An 18,383-nucleotide genomic window follows, 5' to 3' on the forward strand; every position below is an offset into this window, starting at 1 on the left:
ATTTGAACACAGCGTGCTTGATTAAGAATGTATTGTAATATCATTATCTGTTACAGAGGTACCAAGTCCACCCATGAAACTTGGAGTTGCTAATGTCACCAAGGACAGCATCACCATCGCTTGGACACGACCGGAATATGACGGTGGCAGCAGAGTTAGAGGTTATGTTATTGATGCTCTGGAGAAGGGACAGACCAAGTGGGTGAAGTGCGCCACCGTGAAGACCATGAGTCACACCATCAAAAGTCTCAGGGAGGGAGCGGAGTACTTCTTCAGAGTACGTGCTGAGAACCACGCTGGACTCAGTGAAGCCAAGGAGATGATCGTACCAGTTATTGTCAAGGAAATAAAAGGTATTCCATCCTGTTACATCAAAGATTTAAATGTAACATCACAGCTGTGTGGGAGCTAGGTTATCTTCCACACAGTTGCTGAAATCCATGTATAAAATAATACATGGAAATGAGGTTACTGATTACCGTCTGGTCTCATTTTTTCAACAGAGGCTCCAGAGTTTGACCTGAAGAACTACCCCAAGAACACAGTTTACGTTAAAGCAGGATCTAACCTGACCTTTGAGATCCCCCTCACTGGCAGGCCCACACCTAAGGTGGTTCTGTCCAAGAACAACGTGGTCGTCAAAGGATCCACCAGGCTGCTGACGGAAGTGACACCAGACAGCTTAATCATCACTCTGAACGAAAGCATTGCAAGTGATGCTGGCAAATATGAAGTCACCGCCTCAAATGCAGGAGGCACCACGAAGATCTTCATTATCTTCGTCGTGTTGGACAGGCCCGGGCCCGCTGTGGGTCCAGTTGAGGTTGGAGATATCGGAGAGACCACGGTCTGTCTGAAATGGGCTCCTCCAGAGTACGATGGTGGCAGTCCTGTTACCAACTACGTCGTTCTCAAGCGCGAGACCAGCACTCCCGCCTGGGAGGAGGTGTCCACCAACATCGCGAGAACCTCCATCAAAGTGACCAAGCTGACGAAGGGGGAGGAGTATCAGTTCAGAATCAAAGCTGTCAATCGTAACGGTGTCAGCGACCAACTGGACAGCAAATCTGTCATGATCAAGCTTCCATACAGTGAGTGTGATTACAACAGTACTGTGTAGCTTCACGCATTCAGGTCTTTAACTGTGCTCAATGATACAAAATGTTATATACATATAGATATATAATCTGATTTAGTCTCTTTACCTTACGTTTTTGTCCAATTGTTGACACTTAAATTATTCTGTCAATCACAGCTGCCCCCGGACCTCCATCCACACCATGGGTCGGCTTTGTGTCCAGAGAGAGTTTAACCATCTGCTGGAACGAGCCAGTGAACGATGGTGGAAACTCGGTCATCGGGTACCATCTCCAGATGAAGGAAAGGACCAGCATCCTCTGGCAGAAGATCAATAAGACGGCGATCTCAGGAAACCAGTGGCGTATAACAAAGATCTGCCCTGGACTCATCTACGAATTCAAAGTGGCAGCTGAAAACGCTGCTGGTATTGGAAAACTGAGCAAGACGTCTGAAGAGGTGCTGGCTATTGACGCCTGTGGTGAGTGTTTTCATTTGTCTCCGTGTCTCTAAGCGATGAAGACGTGGTCACCACACAAATAACACGGTGTCTCATTTAAAATGCACAGAGCCTCCAGCAAGCGTACGCATCACAGAAGTCACCAAGAACTCTGTGAGCCTGGCCTGGCAGAGGCCTCCATATGATGGCGGCAGCAAGATCACTGGCTACAGCGTGGAGAGAAGAGAAGCTCCCAGTGGACGATGGGTGAAGGCCAACTTCAGCAACATCATCGATTTGGGCTTCACTGTTTCCGGACTGAGCCAGGATGAAACTTATGAATTCCGAGTGTACGCCAAGAACACGATTGGGTCTGTGAGCAATCCATCTCTGATCGCTGGCCCGGTCACATGTGTGGATGCATGTGGTGAGTCTTGATTTCCGTTGATTGTTTAACTGTTTGTTTTTGTTGTCCTTAATGAAAGATTAATGTATTTATCCGTCCGTCCACGACCACAGGAGCTCCGGCCATTGACCTCCCTCCAGAGTATCTGGATGTGGTTCAGTACAAAGCTGGAGCGTCGGTAAAGCTCGGCGTCGGAATCATCGCCAAGCCTCTGCCGGCCATCGAGTGGCTGAAGGACGGAAGAGAGCTGGTGCAGACCTCCACTCTGTCGGTGGAAAGCACAACAGATGCCTCAGCTGTGCTGATTAAGGATGCGACTCGCCGTGACACAGGCTCGTACGAGGTCAAGATCAAGAACGTTCTTGGATCGGCGTCTGCAACCATCAGGATTGAAATCCTGGGTATTTTGGAAGTTCTTGATTCTTTGTCAGATATATTTGAATGCATTGAAGTCTTTATATTAATACTGTGACCTCCTCTTAGACAAACCTGGACCCCCCACCGGCCAAATCAACTTCAACTCCGTCACAGCAGACAGAATTATCTTCAGCTGGGAGCCTGTGCCCGAGTCTGACCAGGGAGGTTCTAAGGTGACCCACTACATCGTTGAGCGAAGGGAAACCAGCCGAGTCGTCTGGTCCACGGTTTCAGACAAACACGAGCAAACTCACGCCGCTGTTGGAAAGCTAGGACGTGGAAATGAATACGTTTTCCGTGTCATGGCTGTTAATAAGTTTGGAGTGGGAGAAGCACTGGAGTCAGAGCCCGTCATCGCCAAGAACGCCTTTGGTACGTCCACGCTGTAAAGAGTTTTTAAAAGTCTTTCAAAGATGTTTGAAACATCTGATTCGCTAACGTCTTTCTGCTCTGGTCTTTTTCCAGTAACTCCTGGTCAGCCCCGTACTCCAGAGGTCAACATCATCACCAAGACCACCATGGTGGTGGAATGGGACAAACCAGGTGTAGATGGAGGCAGCACCGTGACCGGCTACTACCTCGAGAGACGCGACAAAAAGAGCCTGCGATGGGTCAGAGTTTACAAAGACCCCATCACTGACGTGAAACAGACCACGTACCACCTGACTGAAGGAAATGAGTACCAGTACCGCGTGTGTGCCATCAACAAGGCCGGAGAGGGTCCGTTCTCTGATGTTTCTGACTTCTACAAAGCTGCTGATCCAGTTGGTGAGTCTTTGAACCACGGCAACAGCAACAAAGACACGTGAACAGCTGTGTCTGACAAACAACATTTCATTTACAGATCCACCGTATGAGCCGCGCAAGCTGAAGGTGGTGGACTCCACCAAGACCTCCATCACCCTGGGCTGGTCCAAGCCAGAATGGGATGGAGGCAGTGAGGTCACCAGCTACATGGTGGAGAAACTCGTGGAGGGAGAGACCGAATGGGCCATGATTACCTCGAAGGGAGAGGTGAAGACGACAGAGTACACGGTTCATGACCTCAAACCAGACGTCAACTACTTCTTCAGGGTTTCTGCTGTGAACTGTGCTGGACGTGGAGATCCTCTGGAGATGACTGAGCCCGTGCAGGCTAAAGACATCCTGGGTACATTTATCAGCAATGCTAAAACTAACTATGTTATGAACTGCTCTGGTTTTTGTATGACCCTGAATATTTGTTTCCACAGAGGAGGCCCAGATTGACTCAGACGTGGCCATGAGGACTCACTACATTGTGAAGGCTGGAAAGGACGTGGAGCTCAGCGTTCCCCTGAAGGGCAGACCTGCTCCCACTGCTTCCTGGAGTAAAGGAGATGAATGCATCGATCGCAACCACAAGTACGAGTTCCACCACTCGGACACGAGCACTGTTCTTGTGATGCGCGAGGTGACCAGACTGGACACCGGAAAGTACACCGTCAAGATACAGAATGGTGTAGGAGAGCCAAAGACCCTGACCCTGTCTGTGAAGGTCCAGGATAGTCCAGCTCCGTGCAGAAACCTGGTCCTGAAAGAAGTGACGCGTGGTAAGGTGACTCTGTGTTGGGAGCCTCCTCTCCTGGATGGCGGTGCTGAGATCACCAACTACATCGTGGAGAAGAGGGATTCCTCCAAGAGATCCTTCTCTGCAGTGATGAGCAAATGCGCAGAGACCACGTACACCATTGAAGACCTCTCCGAGAAGGCTTCCTACTTCTTCCGTGTGCGAGCAGAGAATGAGAACGGCGTCGGCGATCCTTGTGACACGGTGGATCCTGTGAAAGCCACCGAGAACCCAGGACCAGTCAAGGAGGTGTCCATGAAGGACTCGTCCAAGACGTCTGTCACCCTGCAGTGGCTGAAGCCTGACTATGACGGTGGAAGCATCATTTCTGACTACGTCATTGAGAAGAAGCTGAAGGGCGAGGAGTGGTCACTGGGAGGAACCAGCAGACAGTGCGAGTTTGAGGTCAAGAAACTCAAAGAACATTCAGAGATGTTCTTCAGAGTCGCCGCCAGGAACGAGAAGGGACAGGGCGATTTTGCAGAGTCTGGACCAATCAAAGTCATCGACTACATCATCACGCCTGAGGCTTGCCTCGCCGAGTATCCAGATGGCAGAATCAGCGTCCGTCTCGGTCACAATGTGCACATCGAGCTGCCGTACAAAGGCAAACCCAGACCTGCCGTTCTGTGGCTGAAGGACAATCTTCCTCTGAAGGAGAGTGACCTGATTCGCTTCAAGGTCACCGAAAGCAAAGCCACGCTGATGATCAAGAACGTGACAAAGGAGAACGAGGGGAAATACACTTTGACTCTGGACAACAAGGTCAACAGGAGGTCGTTCCACATTTATGTCATTACTCTTGGACCGCCCTCAAAGCCTGTTGGACCCGTTCGCCTGGACGAAGTGAGAGCTGAGAGCATCATGATCTCCTGGGATGAGCCGAGTGACGACGGTGGCGGCGATATCACCTGCTACTCTGTGGAGAAGCGCGACACTTCCCAGAACATCTGGAAGATGGCTAGCTCAAGTGTACAAGACACTCAGTTTAGAGTCGCTAACCTGATCAAGGGAATCCAGTACCAGTTCAGAGTCTGCGCCGAGAACAGATATGGTGTCAGCGAGGCTCTGGTCTCACAGATCGTCATCGCCAAACACCAGTTCAGGCCTCCAGGTCCACCAGGCTTACCTTTTGTTTACAACATCACCAATGACGGAATGACCATCCAATGGGAGAAGCCCATCTATGATGGCGGAACCCCCATCCAGGGCTACCACGTGGAGAAGAAAGAGAAGAACAGCGTCATGTGGCAAAAGGCAAACACCATGCTGATCAAGGAAACCGATTTCAGGATTCAAGAGCTCATTGAAGGTCTGGAGTACTCCTTCAGAGTCTACGCCCAGAACGACGCTGGCTTCAGCCGAATGGGTGACGAGAGCAAGGCCACCATGGCTGTCAGTCCTGTCGGTGAGTGCGATAAAAGAAATGAATTCATATTCATCTTAAATAAGATTGTTCTAAATCAGGAGGCTCTGTAATGACTGAATGATAATAATAATTGTTGTTGTTTCAGATCCTCCTGGTCAGCCTGACTACACCGATGTCACCAGTGACTCTGTGACACTGAAGTGGGAAGCACCCAAACGTGACGGTGGCAGCAAGATCACCGGCTACACCGTAGAGAAACGCCAAGGACAAGGTCGCTGGTTCAAGGGCAACCTGATCGACGTGCACGACTGCTTCTACACCGTCACTGGTTTGGCAACAAATGAACGCTACGAGTTCAGAGTCATCGCCAGAAACGCCATCGGTGTGGTCAGCCCGCCCTCCAACTCCTCTGGTTTGATTGTTGTGAGGAGTGAGAACGGTGAGTTGTGATAAACGCTGCTTTTCTTCTTCCTCTTTGGTGTTTTTACAACGCCATAACGCTGCATTACTGCCTCCTTTACTTTGCACACCATGCTATGTGAAATGAGACGGAAATTCAAATCAGGAACACTGGGCTTGGTTTAAACTCCGCCCTTCCAGCGTCTTGAAAATGACATTGTTAAAGCTTTATTAATTAATGCCTCTCCTTTTTTTTAAACACCCAGCTTGTCCAAACATCGAGTTTGGCCCAGAGTACTTTGAGGGTTTGACGGTCAAGGCAGGAGACAAGATCCGGCTGAAGGTCACCATCACTGGGCGTCCAGTTCCCAAAGTCATCTGGTACAAAGACGGCGTCCTGGTCACCAAACGGATGATGGACATCCTCAACGTCGCTGGATCCAGCACTCTCTTTGTCAGGGACGCTGACCGCACGCACAGTGGCCTCTTCACTGTGGAGGCCACCAACGGATCTGGAACCAAGAAGGAGAACATCCTTGTTCAAGTCCAAGGTACTGGGGGTTTGTCCATGTTCGTGTGAAACGATTACGAGTTACCTGTGAATGTTCTAACATGTTAAACACCTTTGTGTGACACACAGACACACCTGGGGAACCAGTGGGACCCATCAACTTCACAAACATTTCAGAAGGCAGGTGCACTCTGTCATGGAGACCACCGGAGCGCAACGGCTGCTCGGAGATCACGCATTACATCATCGAAAAGCGAGAGACCGCCAAGATCTCCTGGGCTTTGGTAACAGACGAATGTAAATTGTCCGCTTTCATCGCGACCAAGCTCATCAAGTCCAACGAGTACCAGTTCAGAGTGTCTGCCGTGAACAAGTTTGGAGTGGGCAGACCTTTGGAGTCCAGCCCCATCATTGCACAGCTGCAGTACAGTAAGTGGAGAAATCAACAAATGACTGAATGAATGAAAGAATGAACTTAGTACTCGATAAATCACTCAACAACTACTGTGTCTTCTGCAGCTACTCCTGATGCTCCAGGAACTCCTGAAGCCACTGAGGTGAGCGGAGAAAGCATCACCCTCTCTTGGGACGCTCCAACGTCAGATGGCGGAGACCCCATTCAGTTCTACATCGTGGAGAAGAGAGAGAAGAAGACCGTTCGCTTCTACAAGGTGATCACCAAGAAGCCCATCATCGACTGTGCTCACAAGGTTCTTAACCTGACGGAGGACGTGGAATACGAGTTCCGCGTCATGGCCGTCAACGATGCCGGCGTTGGTGCCTTTAGCAACATCTCTCTGCCGATCAAAGCTGCTGAGCCAAAGGACATCCCATGTGCTCCATCTGTAGTCTGCGTGTCCGACTCCACCAGCACATCCATCAGTCTGGAATGGAGCAGACCTGCGGATGACGGCGGCATGGAGGTCACGGGCTACGTCGTTGAGATGGTGAAGGGAGACGAGACGGAATGGACAAGAGCGAACAAGGAGCTGGTTCCAGAAACCAACTACACGGTAACAGGTCTTCAGACGGGAGCCGATTACAGATTCCGCGTTGCAGCCGTCAATCACGTGGGTAGAGGCGACAACAAGGAGACTCCAGAGCCGGCCCAGGCCGTAGACCGACTGGCTCCGCCGCTCGTGGACATCGACGCGTCCTTCAAGCAGACGCACATCATCAAGGCGGGAGGTTCGGTGTGCCTCGGCATCCACTTCAGAGGAAAACCCGTTCCCACTGCCACCTGGGTAAAAGAGGAAGGCGAGCTGGGCGTCATGTCTGAGATCCTGACCACAGACGGCCACACGTCTCTGAGCATCGACAACTGCTCGAGAAACGATTCAGGAAAGTACACCGTTAACCTCGAGAACGCCAGCGGCAGCAAGGCCGTAACATTCACTGTGAAGGTAATGGACACTCCTGGACCTCCACAGAACTTTGTGTTCAAGGAGGTGTCCAGAGGCACAGTCAAACTCGCCTGGGAGCCTCCTCTCAACGACGGAGGCGCTAGAATCCATCACTACATTGTTGAAAGGCGTGAGGCTAGCCGCCGCACCTGGCAGCAGTCTGGTGGTAACTGCACGAAGCACAGCCTGAGCATCCAGGACCTGTTGGAGGGAGTGCCATACTTCTTTAGAGTGTCAGCCGAGAACCAGCACGGTGTTGGCGAGGCGTTTGAAATGACAGAACCCGTCATTGCCACTGCAGAGCCGGCGTCTCCAAAGAGATTGGACGTGCTGGATACCACAGACAGTTCTGTGGTCCTCGGCTGGGTGAAACCTGAACACGACGGTGGCAGCCGTATCCAGGGCTACATCATCGAGGCGAAGAAAACGGGAACAGACAAGTGGGTCGTGGCTGGTAACACCATTAACCTTTTCTATGTGGTTGAAAGGCTCAACAAGGGCGACGAATACGAGTTCCGCGTGAAGGCTAAGAACGAATCTGGCTTCAGCAAACCCAGGGAAACACTGGCGTCCGTGCTGATCAAAGAGCCTCACATCGAACCTGTCGCAGACCTCAGTGAGATCGCCAACCAGCTGATCACATGCAACTCTGGCAGCACGTTTACCATTGATGTTCCTATCAGTGGTAGACCTGCTCCTAAAGTCACCTGGAAGCTGGAGGAGATGAGGCTGAAGAACTCTGACAGAGTCAGCATCAAAGTTACCAAGACCAAAACCAGCATCTCTGTTAAGGAGGCCATGAGAGGAGATGGTGGTAAATACTTCCTGACTCTGGAGAACGTGACAGGCAGCAAGACATTCACCATTGAAGTCAATGTCACGGGTAGACCCAGTCCTCCAAGTGCACCGATCGAAATCACATCCATCACCTCCGACTCCTGTGTGGTGAACTGGGAACCGCCCGAAGACGACGGCGGCACTGATATCACCAACTACATCGTGGAGAAGCGCGAGTCTGGCTCCACCGCCTGGCAGCTGATCAACTCCAGTGTGAAGCGCACATCCCTTCACGTCAGCCACCTGACCAAGTACATGCAGTACACGTTCAGAGTGTCTGCAGAGAACAGGTTTGGGGTCAGCAAACCAACAGAGTCTGAGACCATCGTCGCAGAACATCCGTTCAGTAAGTACTTCTAACTCTTCTATTCTCTTAATAATAAATAAATCAAATGTGACTCAAACATTTATTCTCTTTTTATTCACAGCGCCTGCCGGTCCACCAACCAGACCTTCAACCTTCAATATCACAGCCAACACAATGACCCTGAGGTGGGAGGAGCCTTACAACGATGGCGGAAGCAAGGTGACGGGATACTGGATCGAGAAGAAGGAGAGGAACAACATCCTGTGGGTGAGGGAGAATAAGATCCCCTGCTTTGAGTGTTACCACAAGGTGGAGGCTCTGGTGGAAGGCCTGGAGTACCAGTTCAGGGTTTACGCCATGAACAGTGTTGGACTGAGCAAAGCCAGCGAGGCATCGAAGGGTGCGGTCGCTCAAAACCCAGTCGGTGAGTTTGGACTTCCCTTACTTACGCTCTAACGTTTCCTTAGTTTCATCCAGTGCTTTGAAACAAATGTTTTTAATCTACTTTTTTTTTAGATCCTCCAAGTAAACCTGAAGTCACCAAGGTCACAAGAAGCACAGTCTCCCTGAAATGGTCGTCTCCACTCAACGACGGCGGCAGTCCCATCATGGGCTACATCATCGAGCGTAAGCCGTACACTCTGACCGGCGAGGGCCGCTGGCTCAAGTGTAACTACACCAACGTGACGGAGCAGTTCTACACGGTGACGGCTCTGGGAGAAGGAGAACCCTACGAGTTCAGGGTCATCGCCAAGAACGCCAACCAGGTCTTCAGTACGCCCTCACTGTCCACAGGCTCTGTGCAGTGCAAGACTGACTTTGGTATGATCCTCAAAAAATCACAATCACAGTCGGCTGCTTTTGATGTAGATTTATCAGCCGTCAGTGTTTGAATACTCTGTTCTTTGTGTCAACTCAACAGAGCCTCCGAAGGCTCAGCTCGACAGCAAACTCATGTCTGAGACCGTGAAGGTCAGGGCCGGTTCAGACCTGGTCCTGGACGCCGCTGTAGGCGGCAGACCGGACCCCAAGGCTTCCTGGTCCAAGGGCAACAGGGAACTGGACATGTGTGAGAAGTACCATCTGCAGTACACGTCAACACGGGCCATGGCCATCATCAAGTTCTGTGACAGAGATGACACCGGGAAGTACATCCTGACTGTCCGAAACGTGAGCGGAACCAAGACGGCCGAGGTCAACGTCAAAGTGCTGGGTAAGATTTTTATTCAGCAGAAATGTTGTGTGTTTAGAGAAGCGTTGAAAGCAACGTAATGTGATCATGTGTGTGTTTTTTGTTCTCAGACACTCCCGGAGTGTGTGAAGGCAGCATTAGCATCAGTAAAATCACAGAGGAGTCGTGCACCTTGAGCTGGAATCCTCCGCTGGAGGACGGTGGTGACGAGGTTTCCCACTTTATTGTGGAAAGACGCGACACCAACAGGCTCAACTGGGTCATCATGCAGGCGGAGTGCAAGGAGGCGACCTGCAACATCACTTGCTTGTTCAAGAACACAGAGTACCTGTTCAGAGTCCGCGGAGTCAACAAATACGGTTCTGGAGTCCCTCTGCAGTCAGAAGCCATGATCGCCAGAAACACTTTCAGTAAGTGACGTTAAAGACCGACGAAAAACGTGTTCTTTGTTACAAAAACACTAAACTAAACCTCTGAATTCCTGCCCTTTTCCTTAGCTGTGCCATCTCCTCCTGGAGCTCCAGAAATCCTGGCATCAGGAAAAGACTTTGCCACCATCGAGTGGCTGAAGCCTGAGAGCGACGGCGGCAGCCCGCTGATCCACTACCTGGTGGAGCGCCGCGAAAGGAAAAGTGCCCGTTGGGTGAAGGTGAACAGGGATGGAAGTCACCTGGACACCCTCCTGAAGGTGTGCGGTATGACCGAGGGCAACATCTACCAGTTCAGAGTGACCGCCATCAACAAGGCCGGAGAGAGCGAGCCCAGCGAGGTTTCGCTCTACGTCGTCTGCAGAGTTCCCACAAGTGAGTCCCTTTGGTCCAAATACGTGACGCTAACTAAAGCCGATCTTCTGTGTAACGTCACAGATGTGTTGACCTTCGCTCTTGTGTCTCCACCTCAGGCACCCCGGCTCCTCCTTCTATCCCTCGTATCACAGACACCCACGCCGACAGCATCAGCCTGGCGTGGTCCCGTCCAGTGGAGGACGGAGGAGCTGATGTGATGGGATACATCCTGGAGATGCTGGAGGAAGGAGCAGAGGAATGGAAGAAGGCTCACGAGAAGACCCTGCGCAACCCGGAGTACAACGTGACTGGACTTTGTGCCGGGAAGAAATACTGCTTCAGAGTGGCCGGCATCAACGTCAACGGCACCGGAGACTTCAGCGAACCGTGCGCTGAGACTCAGCCAGTGGAGAGGATTGGTGAGTCATGGAGTCATGTTTCTGTTTGTCCCTGGAACTCAAACAAATCAAAATCAAATTTACATACAGGCGCATTAATCGATTTTCTTCCATTATAATGTTTTTATGATCGTGAGAAGCCAAAATCAAAATCATGAATAAAATTCAATTAATCGTCCAGCCCTAGTTTAGACCCCCCTCAAATTTTGCCTTTGAGGCTTTCAGGGGGTCACGAGTGTTAATCAGGGGGCCTAACCCCCCCTGACCCCCCTGTATTTCGCACAGTGATCATTGTCCCTAATCCCTGACATTATAAACCAATGCATTTCCCCCACACAGAAATCCCCGACTTTGAGCTCCACGATGACCTAAAGAAGACCATCTGTCTGCGGGCCGGCGGCTCACTGCGCCTGTTTGTCAACGTCAGTGGTCGTCCCAGTCCAGACATCACCTGGAGCAAACCCGGCGTCGACCTCCACAACAGAGGCTTCATCGAGGTCACCAACAAATCCACGACGCTCATTATCGATAAAGTTAACCGCTACGACGCCGGCAAGTACACGCTCATCGCAGAGAACTCTGCCGGCAAACAGGAAGTCAACATTCTGGTCAAGGTCTATGGTGAGTTTTAAAATATGACATGAACTGTAACTGTATGTTTTTTGAATGAGTCACAGTTTTAATGACGAAACTGAAATTTTCATTTTCAGACACTCCGGGACCGACCGGACCACTTAAGATCAAGGAGCTGACCAAAGAGTCGGCCACCATCTCTTGGGAAGCCCCAACTGTCGATGGCGGTGCTCCTGTCAACAACTTCATCATCGAGAGGCGCGAAGCTTCCATGAGAGCCTACAAGACCGTCACCTCCAAGTGCAGCAAAACGTCCTACAAGATCGACGGCCTGATGGAGGGCCTGCTTTACTACTTCCGGGTCATGCCTGAGAACATCTACGGAATCGGAGAACCCTGCGAGCATCCCGATGCTGTCCTGGTTTGCGAGGTTCCCCTGCCACCTCAGAAGCTGGAGGTGATCGACGTCACAAAGACCTCGGTCACGCTGGGCTGGGAGAAGCCCGAGCACGACGGAGGCAGCCGGCTGACCAACTACATGATCGAGGCCTGCAAGTTCGGCACGGATAAGTGGATGAAGGTGGCCACGCTGAAGCTCACAGACTTCGAGCACACCATCGACAAGCTGAACGAGCACGAGCAATACCTGTTCAGGATCAAAGCCATCAACAGCAGAGGAGCCAGTGAACCCAAAGAGCTTCTGACACCCATCACTGTTCAGGAACAGAGAGGTACTCTCAATACGACTGATTATGAGAAGAGAAAGAGACGTCAGATATCTTTAAACAGCGTGAAAGACAATGTTGACCTTCATTGCAAACGTTACATTTAATCTCTTCTTTTCCTCATTTTCAGTGATGCCCATGGTGGACTTCTCCGCTATTCCTCAGAAGGTCGTCAATGTCCTCGCCGGTAAGACCCTGGAGTTGGACCTGCCCATCATCGGCCGGCCTCCTCCTGTCTGCGCTTGGTACTTCAACGACAACAGAATCAAGATTACCGAGCGCGTCAAGATCAAGAGCACCGGCAAGTTCTCCAAGCTCACCATGTCCGACACCACCATCGACGACAGCGGTGACTACGTCCTGGAGGTGAAGAACGCGGTCGGCGTCATCACCGAGGTCATCAAGGCCGTCATCCTGTGTAAGAAACCACACATTAGTCACTTATGAAGAGTTCAAACCCGAACCATGTGTTTTTTCCTCAACCTGCAACGATTTATCCCGTTCCAGCTAAACCCGATGAACCAACGGGACCCGTCAGATTCGACGAGATCGACGCGACCACGGTCACCTGCAGCTGGGATCCTCCCGCCAGAGATGGCGGAGCGCCCATCAGCGGTTACGTGGTGGAGCAGCGCGACGCCCACAGACCAGGCTGGGTGCCCGTCTCTGAGGCCGTCAGTCGGGCGACGTTCAAGTTTGAGAAGCTGATCGAAGGAGACGAGTACGTCTTCCGCGCCGCGGCTGTGAATCGCTACGGCACTGGAGAGTTCCTCCAGTCAGAGATCGTCACCTGCAAGAGCTTGAATGGTTAGAAACTGCTCAATTATCAAGTAAGGGTTAGAGTTAGGGGTTTAAAGAGTAAAGAGTAACACGTTTGTCCTCTTCCACAGATGTACCTGGACCTCCCGGACGTCCCACCGTCTTCGACGTGTCTCGCGACGGCATGACCGTGGCCTGGAACCCGCCAGAAGAGGACGGCGGCCTGGAAGTTTCTGGATACGTCATAGAGCGCAAAGAAGTCCGGTCTGACAGATGGGTACGCGCTAACAAGAACCCCATCACCATGACCAGATACAGGTCTACAGAGCTGATCGAGGGTCTGGAATATGAACACAGAGTCACTGCCATCAATGCCAGAGGCATGAGTAAACCAAGTCTGCTGTCTAAACCAGCAGTGGCAGCAGACCCCATCGGTAGGATTGAGTTAAAACTCTTCACAGTAGTAGTCCTGTATTTTCCAGCAGCCTGAAACACTGATATACGTCTTCTTTTTTATTCCTCAGATCCACCTGGTTGTCCTCAGAACCCAAGGATCACCGACACCACAAAGTCCTCTGTGTCCCTGGCATGGAGTCCACCTGACGACGAGGGAGACGCGAGGGTGGACGGTTACCTGATCGAGATGCAGAAGGCGGGCACGATGTCGTGGATCAAGTGCAACACGACGCCGTCTCTGATCTGCGAGTACACGCTGACCAACATGCCGCAAGGAGAGGAGTTCAAGTTCCGCGTGATGGCGTGCAACGCCGGCGGCTCTGGAGAGGCCGCTGAAGTACCAGGAACCGTCAAAGTGACCGAGATGCTTGGTGAGGACACAGACACAGCTGCTTTCATTAGACTTAAGACACACATTGGCATAGGCGTTAAGATCACATTCATTTGTAAACTGACTTTTTCCAACTGTCAATCTTCTCCAGAATCTCCTGATTTCGAGCTGGAGCTGAAGTACAAAGACGTGTACGTGGTTCGCCAGGGTGGAGTCGTCAGACTCTCTCTGCCCATCAAGGGTAAACCTCACCCGGTCTGCAAATGGTCTAAGGACGGCGGCGCCGTCTCCACGACGGCCATGATCGCCTCCACCGAGGACACCAGTGAACTGGTGATCAAGGGAGCAGAGAGGAGCGACTCTGGCGAATACAACCTCCTGCTGGAGAACAGGGTGGGCAAGAAGAAGGCTCAAATCAAGGTGAAGGTCATCGGGCGCCCAAGTGCTCCGGCGGGACCGATGGTGTTTGAGGAGGTGCATGCCAACTCTGTCAAGGTGTCCTGGAAGACGCCGACCGATGACGGTGGCTCGGAGCTTCTGGGCTACATCGTGGAAAGACGCGAAGTGACCAGAAACGCCTGGTACACGGTTGACTCCAGGGTCACTGACACTCACCTGGCTGTCAAAGGTCTGAAGGAGGGAACAGAGTACCACTTCAAGGTCACCGCTGAGAATGCCTTCGGTATCAGCGCCTCTCTGAAGTCAGAGGAGCCACTGGTGCCCAAGACGCCTCTCTGTAAGTGTTTCAGCTTCTTCTGTTTTCCTGAGTGTGAAAGCATCTTTGACCTGACATCAGATTTTTTCTTAAACCAGGTCCTCCTGAGCCTTCAAACATCCCACCAGAAATCATGGACATCACCAAGAGCTCTGTGGCTCTGGCCTGGTCGAGACCGAAGGATGACGGAGGCTCTGCCATCACCGGATACTTCGTCGAGTTCAAGGTGGTTTCTGCTGAGACCTGGTCCCGCCACGAGACCAAGATCACCTCCACCATGTTCACGCTGCACGGACTTACTCCCGACGCAGACTACCAGTTCCGCATTGTTGCCGTCAATGACGTCGGCGAGAGCGAGGCTGGTCCTGCGTCTGACACGGTCACATGCAAGGATCCATTCGGTGAGTCCTTTGTCCCGATGACCTCATGGTTTCCCTCTTAACCAGGAGACAAATGTAGCCTCTGAGACTTTTCTACACATAATAAAGTTGGTTATTTGTTTCCCCTCCAGACAAACCAAGCCAACCGGGCGAGATCGACACCGAGGCCGTTACAAACAACTACATCAAAATACGCTGGCAGCCTCCAGAGTGCGATGGTGGAAAGGAGGTCCTTGGCTACTGGGTGGAATACAGGAAGTCCATTGAGAGCACCTGGAAGAAGTGCAACAAGCAGAGGCTGAAAGAGAAGGAGTTCACCATGGCAGGGCTGAACGAGGCCACGGAGTACGAGTTCAGAGTGTTCGCTGAGAATGAGACGGGAATGAGCCGACCCAGAAGGACCACCACCTGCATCAAGACCAAACAGAGTGGTAGGTAGACCCAAAACATACTTCAGATAACCTCGCTGTAGGCGACTGGACTGGAGAGGCTTTTTCACGACTGCTGAGGAACTCCTAACACCTGGAAGTCCGAACTGACGAAGCCTCTTGGAACTTAATCCAAGCTAGTCCAGTTGCCTACAGCCAGTGTGCGAAATACCCATTAATAATCGGGGGAGTCCCATCTCCCATTTGTTGCTCAATACTGTGTCACCAGCCCAGGTGCCACGCTGCAGTATTGGCTTTCTTACCTGTCAGATGTGGGCTTGTGTCGGCCTTTTCCACAGCGCCATTTGTAAAGCAATTCATTAAAACATTAAAAATACAAAATTACAAATAAAATAAATTACATTTTGTCTGGTTATAAAGGATAAGAAAGCATTCAAATTGTATTATGTATGTAGATCATATGTAAAACTGATATTACTGATATTGAAATCATGATTAATAGACACGATATTCATTGATTTCAAAACTTGAGTATTTATTGAACCACCAAAATTCAACTTTAAATATCGTTTAAAAGAACAGCCAGAAATTACGGAACTCTTTTGACATGAGAAAAAAAAAAAAAAAAAAAAAATTATCTTGAGTTTCGAGTTTCTCAAAAAAATATTGAAAAAATATTTTTTTGAAAAAAAAAAAAACGTCATAATTTTTTGGAAACTCGAGTTTCCAAAATATATGTAATATATGTATATAAATTTAAAAAATATTTTTTTCCACACACGCTTGCTGCAGCTGCACGTAACACGGGTGCATTCAAGGTGTTTTTCGAGCATAGGAATTTACATACACGTGTGGCGCATTAATCGTTTTTTCTTCGATTGTAATGGTTTTATGATCGTGAGAAGCCAAAATCAAAATCATGAATAAAATTCAATTAATCCTCCAGCCCTAGTTTAGACCCCCCTCAAATTTAGCTTTGAGGCTTTCAGGGGGTCTGGAGTGTTAACCTGTATTTCGCACAGTTGCCTAAAGCTAACTACTGTAGATGACTGAGCATCTCCTCACATAAGTAAATAAATCACATTACTCTCTGGTTTGTATTTACAGCTGAAACTAAACCAAGCCTGAGGAAGGAAATGGATGAAGTGACTGTCAAGCTTAGCCAGCCTGCGGTCATGAAGTGCCAGATCATCGGCAGACCTGTCCCTGAAATCAAGTGGTATCACGCTGGCAAAGAGGTCGTGGAGTCCAGCAAGTATGCCACGAGCTCAGACGGGCGAAACCACTCCTTGTCCATCATGACCGACCAGCAAGAAGACGAGGGAGAGTACACTTGCAAGGCCATCAACGATGCGGGAGAAGCAGAAACCACGGGTGTCCTGGTTCTGGAGGCAGCTCCGTGCTTCCACAGCGACTACCCGCTGAAGGAAACCTACTACGCCGGTCTGGGAACCACGCTGCGCATCCACGCCGTCTACATCGGACGCCCAGAGCCCAAGATCATGTGGCTGCACGAAGCGAAGACCCTGGAGAACACGGACGACGTCAGCATCGAGACCACCGAGCAGTACACCCACCTGGTGGTCAAGAACGTGCAGCGCAGGATCCACGGAGGCAAATACAGGATCAGGCTGCACAACCACTTTGGCAGAGCTGACACTGCGTTCAACGTGGAGATCTATGGTATGTTTACGTTAACACCTTCACCTTCAGTGAGGGTTAAGTGTGTGTGTGCACCAGATTCATTCATTCACTCCTTTGTTTTCAGACAAACCTGACATACCTCAGGGTCCGATAGTTCTGGACGCTCTCCTGAAGAACTCGGTCATCATCAGCTGGAAGGCTCCCAAAGACGACGGCGGCTGCATGATCACCAACTACATTGTTGAGAAGCGCGAGGACAAGGAGGACACGCGGTGGGAACTGGTGTCGTCGTCCATCAACGGCACGTCGTGTCGCGTCCCTAACCTCGTCGACAGCGCCGGGTACTACTTCCGTGTTTACGCCCAGAATCGCTATGGAAACAGTGAACCATTGGAGCTCACGTCGCCTATTCTTATCAAGAGCCAGCTGGGTGAGTGTCATTCGTCGTTAGCGAACGTTTTCAAAAGCGCTTCATGAGTAGAACTTTAACCTCTTCTTCACAAAAGCGCCATAAAACCATATCTAACTTTAACAAACACAGACATGCTGCATACCCACAGAAAGGTCAGAAACTCAGCTAAAAGCTCATATAAACCATTTTTATGTTCACGAAACACAGTTAAAACACCGACGGCTCAAACAGCAGGAGGTGAAAAAACCTGTTACAGTGCACACATTGAAAAGCGGCACCGTCATATGCATTTATGTCCTTTTGACTCGCTAATGAAGTAATTCTCACGCATTTGGAGACCGGGGTCTGATTCTACCGGTTTAGAGGTTTAAAACGAGCTGTCGATCACTCTAATTGACCAAGGTAAGCCAGAGCTATGGTGCTGCGTAACTGAAGACGCTGCAGAGTCACAGAGTTGTTATTACGCACCGCACAGGAAGCATCGATTTACAGCAAGTTATCATACTTTTTTTTTCAAATTAAGTTCTTTTTAGATCTGTAGTGACATATAAATAAAATTAAATGGGTTTTTTAATAATTTGGTACCTAAGAAATCTCAAATGGCACAGATGGTGCCAAACTGTGCCAAACAAGAGAGAACGCCTAGACATCTCTTTAATAAAACCTCTGTAATTTCACTCTGCTTCACTTCAGCAGCATCAGACTTTGCACAGATCATGTTCACATGTTGTCACATGACCTCCATGTGCTTTTAAGCTCCTATTGCATATTTTAAAGGTGATATTTGCTTTAAAATGCAATATTTTTTTAGGCGAGAGAGAAAACAATCCTTCAGTTATGCTGTGTTCCATGTACATTTACTCTGACACAG

At 50.3% G+C, this 18,383-nt stretch overlaps 1 protein-coding gene across 8 annotated transcripts in view; it reads left to right on the forward strand.

Moving 5' to 3' along the window:
• Window positions 1-18,383, forward strand: part of ttn.1 (titin, tandem duplicate 1) — a 149,846-nt gene that overhangs the window by 124,151 nt on the left and 7,312 nt on the right. For all 8 annotated transcript variants that reach the window (XM_083906943.1, XM_083906948.1, XM_083906944.1 and 5 more), the window contains 30 exons: window positions 57-353; window positions 504-1,091; window positions 1,256-1,558; window positions 1,647-1,943; window positions 2,036-2,323; window positions 2,406-2,711; window positions 2,805-3,107; window positions 3,184-3,489; window positions 3,572-5,335; window positions 5,442-5,735; window positions 5,962-6,246; window positions 6,336-6,635; window positions 6,726-8,792; window positions 8,875-9,177; window positions 9,270-9,575; window positions 9,676-9,966; window positions 10,056-10,355; window positions 10,443-10,748; window positions 10,847-11,149; window positions 11,468-11,749; window positions 11,839-12,432; window positions 12,557-12,844; window positions 12,934-13,233; window positions 13,317-13,619; window positions 13,710-14,012; window positions 14,124-14,708; window positions 14,786-15,088; window positions 15,199-15,498; window positions 16,564-17,139; window positions 17,225-17,530. In XM_083906943.1, the coding sequence (XP_083763069.1) occupies window positions 57-353; window positions 504-1,091; window positions 1,256-1,558; window positions 1,647-1,943; window positions 2,036-2,323; window positions 2,406-2,711; window positions 2,805-3,107; window positions 3,184-3,489; window positions 3,572-5,335; window positions 5,442-5,735; window positions 5,962-6,246; window positions 6,336-6,635; window positions 6,726-8,792; window positions 8,875-9,177; window positions 9,270-9,575; window positions 9,676-9,966; window positions 10,056-10,355; window positions 10,443-10,748; window positions 10,847-11,149; window positions 11,468-11,749; window positions 11,839-12,432; window positions 12,557-12,844; window positions 12,934-13,233; window positions 13,317-13,619; window positions 13,710-14,012; window positions 14,124-14,708; window positions 14,786-15,088; window positions 15,199-15,498; window positions 16,564-17,139; window positions 17,225-17,530 (13,347 nt within the window). The remainder of the gene's footprint in view (window positions 1-56; window positions 354-503; window positions 1,092-1,255; window positions 1,559-1,646; window positions 1,944-2,035; window positions 2,324-2,405; window positions 2,712-2,804; window positions 3,108-3,183; window positions 3,490-3,571; window positions 5,336-5,441; window positions 5,736-5,961; window positions 6,247-6,335; window positions 6,636-6,725; window positions 8,793-8,874; window positions 9,178-9,269; window positions 9,576-9,675; window positions 9,967-10,055; window positions 10,356-10,442; window positions 10,749-10,846; window positions 11,150-11,467; window positions 11,750-11,838; window positions 12,433-12,556; window positions 12,845-12,933; window positions 13,234-13,316; window positions 13,620-13,709; window positions 14,013-14,123; window positions 14,709-14,785; window positions 15,089-15,198; window positions 15,499-16,563; window positions 17,140-17,224; window positions 17,531-18,383) is intronic.

Source organism: Microchirus variegatus (genome assembly GCF_963457635.1).
Source record: "Microchirus variegatus genome assembly, chromosome: 20".
Lineage (NCBI taxonomy): Eukaryota > Metazoa > Chordata > Actinopteri > Pleuronectiformes > Soleidae > Microchirus > Microchirus variegatus.